Below are 13,507 nucleotides of genomic sequence, written 5' to 3' on the forward strand. Positions count from 1 at the left end.
TAAAACATCAGACACCAATAAAATGGATATATTTTTGTTTGATAGCAATTAAACTTGTTATTAGGAATATATTTAACTGCTGCTACCAGCATGAGAATAATGTAATTTGTCTGGGCAACTATTTTGATACAACCTGCCAAGCTGATGTCCTTGTCCCTGTCACCTCACTTCTTACAAGAGCTGATACTTTGGTTCCACAATGCAATTTACAATATCTAAAAATCACAATGTGGCTGGAGTGGTACTGGCACCTTTCAAATGCAGCAATGTGTCTCTGTCATTCGGTTTTTGTAGGAAAAGACATGAAATTCACAAGGACAGCAAGATAGAGAATTTCCAAAGTCAGATTTAAATGCACGGAAAAAGAATTTTAAAATAAACCTCCTTCCTTTTCAATTTTGTATCCTGATTTTGATTATTATTTCCTGATCAGGCATCACTTATGACCATCAAAATGAAGGGAAAAGAATTCTAAATCAATTCTAATCAATTATTGATGGACCTTTTTATCATTAAAGTATTTATAGCAAAGAAACTGGTTTAATAAACACTGCATATCCTATTAAGCATCATATTTCACACACCTCAAGAATAAAATTAGGAGCTCTTTTAGAATAATATTGATTTTTTGGCATTTTGGTCTTGACAGTCTCTGTTTTGTAATATTGAAGAGAAAACCCACAAACGTACATTTTGGAGCATTATTGCTCTGTAAGAGCTATCTGATTGTGCTCAAATATTTTCAAACACCTGATACTCATAGTCACTCAACATTTGCACTTGCAGACCATCACTCAGGCAAAACTCCCCCCAAAGAAGCCATCTGAGAGTATCTGTTTGAGTGGGAGCTGCCTCCGCAGCAGCCTGCAGGAACAATCATTCACATGGGTCGCACATCGACACTCTGCATGTGTCCCCAGCACAGCCTCCACCTTCACACTTCCCAGCTCAACCTGTTCTGCCATGCTACTATTTATACAACCTTTACACCTCAAGTACTTAGAGTACTCCTGTTCCTGTTGGTCAGCAAGGGACTGTCTTCACATCAAATCTTGATATTTAGGTATGTGACTCCAACAGAGAAAGAAGGTTCACATATGCATTCTACATAAACATTTGTAGCTGGATATTTTGGGACTGGCTGTGCAGTGCTTAACAGATCATTGCAGCCCACTGAGCATCCAGCACGAGGCCTCTGAGAACATGCTGGTCACACACAGCCCACTCATCTTTCTCCTCCTCCTTGTTTCCAGCTGTGCACACAGGTGCCCAGTTTTGTTGCTACAGAGCTATCAAAACACAAGAGGACAATCTAACAGAAAGCCTGATGATGAGCTAGAAGTTGTATGTGGAGGGAATAGCTAATAATTGGAAGCAAGCGAATAACACATCGAGGGAAGAAAACAGGGAGGAGTAGAAGACCGGTCAAGCAGCCCCAGGAAAAGCTGAAAAACAAGTGAAAAGTGCCTTCAGTGGAGGGAGAATCCAGACGCAAGGAAACTTGCCATAGTAACAATGAAAGAAATTATAGGAAAAGAAGTAGAAGATATAGAGCAGACACAAAGAATGAATATGCATTAAAACACATTAACAGATTGGCCATTAACTCTCAGCCAAGAAAAATATCCTGACAAGACAGAACTAAAAATACACAAAGATTTCTCTAGTCACACTTTCAGTTCTGTTACTCTTAAGAGATGTAGTAGGGAGGTGGAGACAGGCTGCTTCTGGTTAAGAATGGGGCGTATGGACCGCATTCACTAGTGACTGAAACAAGTAGGTTAGAAAGGTCCTAAAGAGGCTGAGAAAATCTGGAAAACCCTATGAAATGCCGCTCATCCAACTGAAAGCTTTGAAAATCCAAAACTTAGTTTTGCTCTGTAACACTGCTCTTAGAATTTATCTTTTCTACAAATACATATTAAAACCAAAAAATAAATAATAGAATATTTTTCTCTAAGTTGAAAGCCAGACTATAAAAAGATATTTCAGTTTAAGCATAAATACGTCTTGTCTAAAGATGACTAGAGATTTTTTCCATTGTTCATTCACTGTTATAAAATTTAGACTACTATAATGAATCCAGGAAGGGAAGAAAGAAGTCTTCCTCTCCACAACGTCCATTGTGCTTGTGAAAACCAGAAGCTGACTCTTCAGTCTTACAGCTCTTCCATTTTACAGACCATCTGTCACCACCATGCACCATTTTTTTCTCTCCAAAAAGAAGTGAAAGAAATTATGTCATAAGCCTATCAACCCTATTGTCCAGAGAGGCAATCAGAATGACATAAGGCAGATATCCAGGTGTGGGGAATGTTTCAGAGTTTGCCTTGGGGACTTGATTCCAAGCTCAATTAGATTTGTCAATTAGACTCATTTTGCAGTGATGTCATACTGCTCCTTGCAGGTCATTCGTTCGACACACCGGGTATATATTCAGAAACAGATGCCTATAGAAAGTGGTCTGGACCTGAAATTGAGCCCTTGGTGTGGAAGGACATTCATAAAGTTAGAACATAAAACATATCTATTTAATGTCGTTTTCCCAGAGTTTCGTGAATTAATCTTTTCAATGAGGCTGAGGAGGAAAAGAACTTTATGTTCTCACAAATCTCTTTCAAAGGTGTTGAGATACCACATTTAAGAGCATAAAAGATAAAGTAATGGTGGAGAATTCTGGGGGAAAATATATCTAAAAGTTAAATTTGTCAGTAGTCTTATTTACTTACTTATTTAAGGTTATCCACAGCAAGATGGAAACCAGTTGGGAAGACTATTCAGAAAAGCTTGTTTCTCTTTCAGCTGCCTACACTATGCATTTACTACATGAACAGTCACAGTCCTGACAATCTGGCAAGTGATATTAGCAGCACAACCTCTATATTAGTACAAACTGCATAATATAGCTTTAAGAGTATACTACATGACTGAACTATAAATATGAAAGATCTCAATTACCTAAATCATGCAACAGATTCAAAATACAGAATCAGAGGTTTTAATAATTTTCCTATTAGCAGAATGCACAATTAGAATGCTTACAACTGAACAAACGGCCCAGAGCTCAAGAGAGAAACTAAAATTAAAATGTAGCAGTATAGAAAGTTCCTGCTACAACATCAGGAAACAATAGTTAGACTGCAGTTACAGATGACACTGCATAATAATTGTACTCAACATTTACCACCAATCTTTCCTGTTCATCTATTTTACAAATAAAATATATTACTAGGTTTGACACTTCAGTGATGTGGGAAATACTACGGACAATCCAAACTTTTTTTATTATTATTTATAAAGGTGCAAAGTAAACAAACTAGTTCCTTAGATTCTCACAGGAGGGAGAAATTGACATCTAAGGAGAGTCTGTCTTAATTATCTCTAATTATAACCAGGCAGGCAGACATACATACAGAATTTGTTCTTCGTCAAATAACTGCATGCTAACTAACTTTCAAGGTATAAAGGTGTAAATTTAATTGCTTGTTTACAATATTCTTTCTTTTTGACATTTTTATCGAACTTCATTGAGGGGAAAAAATAAAAGCAATTCATGCATCATTTGAAAGGGAAAAAAAGTCCCAATTAACTGGGTTTTCACAGGGGGAATAATCCAAACTAACAGCAGTGAAAACTGTAAAAGTTTCAGCAATGTTTTCCTTGGGAGAACTTCTCCTAGTACAAGACAAAATTTCTAGTGCAAACCACCCCACACTCGCAAAAAAAAAAACAGTCCCACAAAAGGGAAAAATAATAGCCCAAGGATCCCAACTTCGAGTTTATTTCCCAAACCTTTAACATTTGTTTTAGGAAGCGAGATACCTCACAGAAGAAATGCTAAAAGAGACTTCTCTGAGGACTGTCAGCTGTCCAGAGGCTGAAACACAGCTCAGCACTGTAGCTATACAACAGAACTAAGACTTCTTGTCTAATTCCCACTGTTCATGGTATTTTAATTGGAAGACCAGAGTACGCCCACTTTTTTTATTTGCTTTGCTCTGTTTTAGGAAAACAAAGTTGTTGAGAAAACAAAACTAAAGCCTTCAAAAAGCTTTGAATATCAACTAAGTGCAGGCTATGAACAAGTATTACAGGATGGGAAATTATTTTCCTAGCCATCTCACTCTATGTTTCTCTGCAGATATCCTGAATCAGTCATAAACTGTGGTAAGAATGGAAAAAGAAAAACTTCAGGGATCCACAAATAAATGCAGGTGCATGCTGCAATCTGAAAAGTCTGATGATGCCCCTTGAAATCTGTCTCAGCATTTTCTTCTTTGGAATTATATCTGATTATACAAATGCTGATCTATGTCCTTAGATTTAGAGCATGGCGTTCCCAGTTTCACATCTTCTGGCAAATTACATCTTGAAGATGAACTAAGAATGCCTTACACTTGAACTCACAACGGTAAACACTGAGGGCAATATCCTGCTGAGAGACACAAGGAAATATCCGAGACACCAGAAGCACAGAAACTGTGTTACATCATATCCCGCTGTTACAGTGTGCCAGGATTCTTGTTACAAGGAGGAGCAGCATGACCCAAAATTCACACACAGGTTAAAGGTCTGCAGACAAACCTATGGGAAACCACACAGCTCATCAAGTTCTTCTGCACAATGTCAACAGCTTCATTCCAGAGGTTGTCTCCCCAACAGCATCACAACATTTCTCCAGGCCCTTCTTTTCCCTGAAGCTCCAGGGCTCCCAGTTGCTGGCTTTACTACTGAGATTGTACTTTGGTGTTGCATAAAATAGCTGCTGTTTTAGATGCAAATGACAACATCAGCTCCAGAAACACCTCCTAGGTGTTTCTGACAGGGCATCTGACAGACACCTGTTATCTGTAGATTTTTCAGAAAGCTGGAAATATTTTAAGAAAATATACTTTTCAGCCTCTATAGCATCCTGTACTGTGCTGCTACTGGGAGTTTTAAGTCAAAGCAAAAGTGTGATTCTAGGCACATTCACTAAAATGCTCCCTTCTTTCTGAAAATGTTACAACGCACATATAGTACCCATAAAAAATCCCACAGAATACCTATAAATAACTCCTCAGATATGGAGTCACATTGTGTCTGGTAATGACAGCCACAATGCTGTCACATTGTATTTCTGGTAAATTCCTTCAGTTTCTTCACTATAAAACAGGGAGAAAGGGACCTACCAAGAAAACATTTCTTCAACAGAGGTAGTTATCTATAAGGAGATATAGAATTATAACTTCATCTAACTATGGATCTCATGCCTTATGGGCAGTGCTTTCTGTCACAAGACTGCAAACGTAGTCTATGCAGTAAAAAAACGAAGCAGCAAACACCACTCACTGGAGAAAATTTGAATGTAAATAACTTCTAAAACACAGGTGAGATAATCTTGCATCAGCATATTTGGTGGTTGGTCAAATTATTCTAACATGTTTGCAGGGGAATCACTGAAGTTTTTGACCTGGATAAAACCGTAAATTACTTTGGGTGTTTACTATGCTGTAGAAACTCACTTATATCTCATTCCTAACAGAAAACACTGACCCAACTGACCAGCCTGAACAGTTTAAAAAAAAAAAGGGCACTTTTACAGGCTCAGCTGCAGGCCCTCAAGATGCAGTAAAAGCAGGTGTTAATTATATCTACAAAGCTTGCATACCTTGAGTGTTATCTCAGCAACAATTCACTTATTTTATCCTGTTACCTTGTGCATAGAACAACACACAAATTTGAGTGTGAGCGTCTCACACCCCTGAGTGTGAAGCCTGGCTTTGTCCTTCTATAGGGCCTCACTGTGGAACCCATCCTAATGGCAGAGATAGTAAATTTACTTCTGGGAGTTGAAAACCCACCCCAGACGATAAGAGCTGGCCTAGGGAGAACACACACTTGGGCTATGCTGCGAAAAGAGGCTGAGCACCCGCTGCTCCCAGCATCTTTGATCAGGCACCAGTACTTTACAGGCTGAGATTAATGGAGCCTTTAAGGAAGGTCTACCAGGAAAAGTAAATTGGGAAATACTCTTGGAGGATCAGTTTCATTGATATATAGAGCTTTCAATTTTTGATTAAAACTGATGGGTACATGGTACACAGTGAGGTGCATTTTTATTTCTAAAGAACTGCCACACACTAAGAAGCAAAGAGAAAAAAAAAAAAAAAAGGTTTTTTTTACTGGATAGACAACCTCAAAGTGACAACTTTTAAGACTAAGAGGAACTACATACCGGTAACTCTTTGTTCACCTACCTATCTCTTGTCCCTGTAGTACCTAAGCTCCCTATACTTGTGAAGCAGCACAAGTAAGAACTTCAGTAAAATGTTTCTATGGGCCAAATTTTCCAAACAAATGCTTCTTTCTCCAGGCAAAACAAAGTGATGGCAGAGAATTGGCAATGCAGATCAAATTGCAGTCTCCTACTGTTGTCTTTCTCTCATGCATAACCTCAAAACACTTAGTATCATGAATTATAATTGCTAATTATTCCCACTATGAAACAAGAATCCCACAGCAAACTGAGAGTAAACAGGCATTTCTCATTATATGAAATGATGCATATGAATCTTCTTAAATAATTACAGACCAGAAGAAAAGAGTTCAGGTTAAAAATGACCATTTACTTATACTTATTTGTGAGTGATAATTGAGAAAAAAATAATGTTTTGATTGCAGTTGCTTCTGTTCTTTTTGAACTTGAACATTCTTCTGTTGTAAGCAAGTCAGACCTAACAATTTACACTTAGGAACAAAATATTTTTGTGATTAGAAAAACAGAGCATCTGCATATTTGGCATATATGTACACCACATTCTCTTCAATAAATTAAAGAAAACCATGCAGATATAGAGAATACAACCTTTGGCTGAACTAGTTTTCAGAATATAAAATAACTAATTAATGCAAAGGAGGCCACTAGAAAACTTGAGCGCTTGTTTGACAATAGAGCTGTAGGGAATGGACAGCCGCTGATGTTGATAACACCTTGGGGAGGATAAAAAAGCATCATCGAGATACACTTGTCTACTGAAATACCAGTGAATCCGGTTCCTGAGGTCAGTTCTTGTTACAGATATCTTTAATCGGTGAAGAATTGTACCTGACATTAAAGAGGCTGCAGTCCTAAATCAGTAGGATAAACGTTCTAGAAAATCACTGTACAAAGTGAGAAGAGGCTGTACCTCAGCTCTTCCCGCACAGTGGAGAAAGGGATCTGTCAGGCACCGAGCACGCGGGAGGCACACGGCACAGGCTGTGGAACCAGCCCGCAGCACCACCAGTCGGGCTCTGGGAGCGGGACGCGTGGGCTCGCCCGGCTGAGAGCCCGGCACAGTCATCATCCCTGCGCTGCCCTCCCGCTCGCAGCCGCACCTATCGCATCCACATCCATGGGGCGGCCGGCGCCGAGGGCCCGCCCCGGCCCACGGCAAGGGGTGCCCGGCCGGGGAGCGACAGGTTGGGATGGAAGAAGGCGAGAGGGAGACGGAGGCGGCACCCCGGCCACGGGAGGAGCCGCCACCCTCCGGCAGATCCCGGCCCGGCTGCTCCTTGTTCCCGGCTGGTGCTGCGGGGTGCAGTCCCGCCTCGACACCTTCGAGCCCCGCCGAAATGCTCTCCGTAACTTCCGCGGCTCCGGCGGCGCCGTGACCCGCAGGCTCCTCGGCCGGCACGACGGCCCCGGGGCCGCGGAGCGCTGCCCGCCGGTCCAGCCCTGCCCGCCGGTCCAGCCCTGCCCGCCGGTCCAGCCCTGCCCGCCGCCGCGCCTCTCTCCCAGCCCAGCCGGAGAGCGTAGGGAAGTAAGTGGGATGTCCCAGAAAAGCAGGTCCAGGGCACCTTCCCCAGCTAAGGCGGCTGGACGCCGGGCTCCGGCTGCGCTCGCCGCCGCTGCCCCGGGAGGGAGCAGGTGAGCCCGGAACCCCACGCGCACCCCGCGTAAATAAAGCCGAGACAAAGTCACCATCTGGGGAGGGGGCGGGGAGCTGCATTAGACGTGGAAGTCACTTACCGGCTTTGCAAGGATCCTTATAATCTATCGCCTCGGTTTTATCCTCTTCAGTGAAATCGTAAGTGTAGTCATAATCAAGGCCAGAGCAGGAAGAAGGCTTCCCGCAGACAGTCCACCCGGCCAGCCACAGTGCCATCCTCCAGCAAAGCATCTTCATCCTCCCTCGGGCGGAGAGGTGGCGAGCAGGGCGAGGGTGAACTAGGCGGCCGGCTCTGCTGTCCACGCCGGCTTGGGAAAGGAGGGTAAGGGATGGAGAACCCATAGGTTTTGGGAGAGGTTGGTATTTTTTTCCTTCTCCACCTGGAGGCTCTTCCAAGAGACGGTGCTCCCTAGGTAGCCCCAGTCAGACGGGTGCGACACAGAGTGAGGAGCATGAGCGTCGCTGCCCCCCCTGCCCCCTCGCCGGGGAAAAGTCGCTGGGTGTGTGGGTGGGCGCAGGGGGTGGACTCAGTCCGGGAGATCCTGTCTGTCAGGGCTTCCCCTCGCCTCTGTCAAAACCCAGCCAAACTTCCCGCGGAGGAGGCGTCGGCGGCGGCTGCTGCCCGCGTCCCGCTCCGCGCCCGGCCCGCGCCCCGCTGCGCGCCCGCCGACCGCCGCGCCGCCGACCCCGGTCCCGCTGATGCTGCCAGAAGATGGATCCGGGCTGCACATCAGCAAACTACCTCGGGGAGAGGGGGGAAAAAGAGAAAGAAAAAAAAAGGAGGAAGGGAAGAAAAGGGAGCGGGGAGGAGGGAGAGGGAGGTGGGGTGCACTACAGCAAACCGCGGAGCTCTACTGATGAGAGGCAGCAGCTATGCTGGAAGGAGCAAAGTGTCAGAGTTTCGCCCCCCTCTGCACAAACACTCTAAGCTCTGTCTCTGGCCTGTCTCCCCTCCTCCGTCCCCCTTTAACTTACGAAAACCTTACAGGCAACTAACACACAGTCGTCAGCATCCTGCTTACTTATTCATACAGTCAGGGTCAGGATCCGGGCTGCTTCTGATCTGCTCCCTTGATAGTGTGTCTTATGGAAACACACGCGCGTTCACTATACGCCTCTATCTCCATATAGCTTTCTCTCTAGATAAGCAGTGCATGTCATTTAAACAACAACAACAAAAGGATCGAGATCAGATAAAACAATGCACAGATCGACACCCGGCAGCCAAAAAAGCGCGAGAAAATGGGTGATGAGGAGGACGATGACAATTAACTACAATTTAGGAGGCAGGAAAATAAATCAGTGTCTGTATATTTGCCCCTCTGCTGCTTTGCAGTGTTAGCCCCATGAGCTGAAGGGTGGGGGTTAAGGAGCGAGGGGGAGGGGGAAAGAGAAAAGTTTAAGAGCCCACAGTTTGTTTAAAATAGAAGAAGGCATTATAAAAGGTCCACTGGTCTCCTGGTCTCCAGAAGTTCAGCCAAGCAGCTGGGAAACCGTTCCAAAATGAAAGTAAGAACAAACAAACAAACAAGAAAAAAATAATCAAGGCAAACAAAAAGTAAAATTGCAGCATGCAGCAGCAGCGCACAGATCTTGCAGTCGGGCTTTCCTGCTCTCACGTGGATCTCCGGGAAAGTGGTGTAGGTTTATTTTCCAAGCGAAGTTTCCGCGGGAGCCACCGCCCCGCTCCGCGGTGTCCTGCCTCGCCTCGCCCGGCCCCGCCGCGCTTCAGCGCCGAGGCGCCCCGAGCTGCCGCCGGCTGCGCGGGGCCGGGTTTTGTTTTAAAGCCCGAGAAGGGATCAGCGCGCAAAGCCTCATTTCAGTCGATCAACCTGGAGAGGGAGGGGGAGGGGGGGTAGAGATACGTGCTGCTGGAATAAAAGAAGATCAAGCGGGGAAATATATATATATATACATGTATAGGTATCTAGAGATCTCCCTGCCTGCCTCCTCCCCCTCCCCCGAGACGGGCAGCTCCGATCCTGCAGAAACGCCTGAAACTGTTTCAGACCAAGGTGAGACTTTTCCGTAGCAAACTCTACTCCTCCTCCTTTTACGAGTTTCCATGGAAAAGGGCGGGGGGGACGACGAGGGGCGGGTAGAGGGGTGTTTCTTCTGCTCCCATTTCGACGGGGTGTCACATTTAACGCGGACTTTTGAAAGGGCTGCCGCGAAGAAGTGGCTGCGTCTTTCTCTCACGTCCAAGCCCGCACAGGCTCGCTCTCCCCGCAGCACTTCCCGGTAGCCTTCCCTCTGTGGCAGGGCTGGAAATCCGGAGACAATGCGCTCCCCCGGCTGTGCCAGGAGCGCAGGCAGCGCCGGCGGCGCGCCCCTTGGCCCCGCGGGCCGCTCCAGGTGCCGCGGGGGCGCGCCGGAGGCACTTCCCAAACTCCGGGTGGGCGCTGTGCTATCGCAGCTATCGAGGGAGGGAGGGAGAGAGGAAGGGAAGGGACACAACTTCCTATCGCCGCTGTCAAGACTTAGCTGCCCCCAAAATACGGGGGTCGGGCGGGGGCAAGGTGCAAAGCCTCCTTTCGAATGACGAAACCTCTAGTGCCTACTCGGGTACTGTGCGTCTGCCCCTGCCGTCCTGCGAACGAAGGGTTAGTGCTGCTGTAGATAGGCACTCTCGGCAGGTCGTAACATTAAAACTGGAAAGGTCGGTTAAGACAGAGCTAATAGGTGTTTAACAATATTAAGAAGTCTGGCACCAAGTAGCGTCAGTGTCTTTGAAGCATCCATGTGCTTCCTTTTATTTCTGGCATGCAGGTTGTGTCCACAGTTCTCCTAACTCAGTCTTTTCGCTGCAGACATGAAAGCCAAGGAATGGGTAATTGCCACTGAAAAGGTGCAGCCTTCACTAGGCAATCTTTCTCCCAGCAGTTCAGTTTGCTATGTTTCATAAAGACCTCAAAAAGCACCATATACCAGATGAAAGAAAAGCCTGAGAAACTTGTGGCCTGCTCTTTTCCCCTCTTCCTCAATGTACGTTCTATGAATGGCCACCTCAGATACTTGGAACTGATTCCAAGGAAGTTAGTTGCCAAAGACCCTTTCTGTCTGTCCCTCAGAACAGTGTTGGGGCTGGTGACTCCCTCTGTTTGCAGTGTGATGGTTTGGTGGGCTGTGTTTTGCTAAGGAAACCAGCCTGATCCAATTTGAAATATGGTTTCTGGTATTTTTTATGTCCACAAAGGAGGCAGCTTATTTTGCAGTGTTATTAATAACATGCTCATTTGAAAAAGTGGATCCCCCTAACCTGGTTTTGTTACTTTGCTTGCTCTTACTTCATATATACACACCTTTAAAAAGTTAATTTTCTTTCCTGTGCCTTTGCACCTCCATGCCAAAAAAGGAACAATCTCTGTCTAGCAAGTACATGTTTGTCAACAGAGCTTTAGAAACACTGGTTTTGTTGATTACTTTACAGCCCAAGAAGAGGAATGTACAGTATGCAATCCTCAGCATGCCAGTCTCCCAAGTGATGAGATTATTAGAGCCTCTGCAGAGGGAGATTAACTCTCCCAGCAAGGTAGGCACTGACGTCATCTTCAGCCTCAATCTGCCCCCGACCTCAGCATCCCCAGCACAGGCAGAGCAGCACCAAGCACTCACTGCCTTGGGGACAGCTGGCCTTGCAGAGCCCTGACTAAGACAGGAATCAAACTCAGAAATGCTAGATGGGAGTCATGCAGAAATCTGGGCACATGAGTGCTGTAACAAATGTGTGTATATGTCAGGGTAAAAGCTGTTTTCTGCTTGTAACCCAGAGCAGCTACACATTAGAATTACTCTTTAAAATATGCATTGCAGCTCTGCAGAAACTATTCGACATTTCTTCGGTATTAATATTCCCATCAGTCACATGAGTAAAAAGCTTTCTTTATATTAAAATAATTTTTTTCCTAGTAACCAAACTGTTCCACATTAAAAAAAAACTTTTTCCCTAAGTAACCTGTTAATTATTCAACCTAACTCCTTTCATGATGCAAATTTTTGAAACATTTTAAGCAAAAAATATTTTTTCCTTATCACACATTCATGTCTACCATTCCAAAAAGCTCACAACTCTGATAATCCATCTGACAACACAGTCAATCAAAAATCCATCCTACAGCCGTTTCCAAAGAAACGAATACATAGCCAGGAAGACAGAATGCTTAAGCTGGAAGAAAACCAACCAAAAGAACACAACAACAGCGACAACAAAGCCATTTTCCTTTTATTTTAAATTTCCTGGTTTGTGTGTATATTACAGGGACAGAGATAATGGTAAATGTTGTTATGTTAGAAGTGGTGATGGCATTTATATATATATATTTATTATTATTATTTTCTAATCCAGAAAAATTTTCAGCTCTTCCTACACAAAAAAGAAACAACCAAAACCAAAAAAACTTTAGAAAAAGGACAAGTATGTACAAAAGACAAACACAATCACAGAACTAAAAAAAAATACATATGAAAAATCGTTGCTCACACCTCCTCCTCATTCTTTGGCTATCTGTCTGCTGCTTAGGCCTCCATCTAGTATGGAGTTTTAGGTGGGTGGACACAATGGGCTTATTCAAAACATCAAGCTCAGCACATGCCTAAGGCTTTGAAGGCTGAAGACCGTGGTGGGTCAGCTCCTTTGGACCAGGACTCATGGGACTTTTCAGGAGCCTAAAACAGAGAAGTTCTGTAGAAGCTGGTTACCTTCCTGCCTTATCTCCTGATAAACATATTCACTCTGAGGTACCTAGAGCACTTTTGAGACAGCTATAGTTATGTTTAAGTATTTTCCCACTCTCCAAGTGGTGATTCTGTAGGGAAATACTGAAGCTGAAAGCACATTGTGACAAATAAAGTGTCTACTGTAACAAGCATGCATATACACAATCATAACACTGTACTGAGTGAACCATATAAACTAAAATTAAACTTTTGAAATGAAAAATCAAGCACTCATGATCATAACAGCAGTGAGCTCACCAGAGAAACCGTACATCTCGCTTCTCTCCTACACGTGATCATATATTATAAAAGTTGCTCACTGTATGTTCACATATAATTTTTTCCTACAAACCTCTGTGCTTAATTAACAAAAAGCCCTTCAATGTTATGTTTTCTGTTTTACTTTTGAAAGCATTTCCCATGCTTTATTCATTATGCATTTGTTCAGATCCTATTCTGCATACAGAGTTATTAATTTCCTCATGGGCATTTTATGGAGCTTGTTGCCGCAGTATTCATGGACTTCAAAAATATTAACTATTTTAGTTTTGTAAGATGCCTCTAAGATGAGAGGATATTATGACAGGGTATGAACATTACATTTGGGAAACAGTTACAGATTACCTGGTTTGATATCTTGTAGACCTGTCAGGACTTGGCACTATAGAAAAGCTTATTTCTTCAAGGCCTGGTTTCCACTGCTTTCAGTTGCAGTAATTTTAGTCAGTGACTAACTATTTCTGGAGTTTTCAAGCATCTGAAAACGAGAAGAAAATTATCAAGAAGTGTAATTTAAAAGCCTAGAACCAGATCTATCAAGGAACTCTGTGGCAGAGACAAGAGCTAAGACAAATTTCAAACTGTTCAGCTCTCTCAAG

General features: G+C 43.9%; 1 protein-coding gene and 1 long non-coding RNA gene across 3 annotated transcripts in view; both read right to left on the bottom strand.

Moving 5' to 3' along the window:
• Positions 1 to 8,393, bottom strand: part of TLL1 (tolloid like 1) — a 122,405-nt gene extending 114,012 nt beyond the window's left edge. The window contains exon 1 of one of the 2 annotated variants that reach the window (XM_030271411.4): positions 7,994 to 8,393. In XM_030271411.4, coding sequence (XP_030127271.4) covers positions 7,994 to 8,255 — 262 coding nt within the window. In that variant the 5' untranslated portion in view covers positions 8,256 to 8,393. The remainder of the gene's footprint in view (positions 1 to 7,993) is intronic. The other variant, XM_041715845.2, reaches the window with a different exon arrangement.
• Positions 8,394 to 9,207: 814 nt separating this feature from the next.
• On the bottom strand, positions 9,208 to 9,920 carry LOC140683954 (uncharacterized). Its single transcript, XR_012055643.1, has 2 exons — positions 9,829 to 9,920; positions 9,208 to 9,745 (listed from the first exon to the last, which is right to left on the bottom strand). It is a non-coding gene; the product is annotated as an uncharacterized lncRNA (long non-coding RNA).
• Positions 9,921 to 13,507: the final 3,587 nt, after the last annotated feature.

Source organism: Taeniopygia guttata, chromosome 4 (genome assembly GCF_048771995.1).
Source record: "Taeniopygia guttata chromosome 4, bTaeGut7.mat, whole genome shotgun sequence".
Classification (NCBI taxonomy): Eukaryota; Metazoa; Chordata; class Aves; order Passeriformes; family Estrildidae; genus Taeniopygia; species Taeniopygia guttata.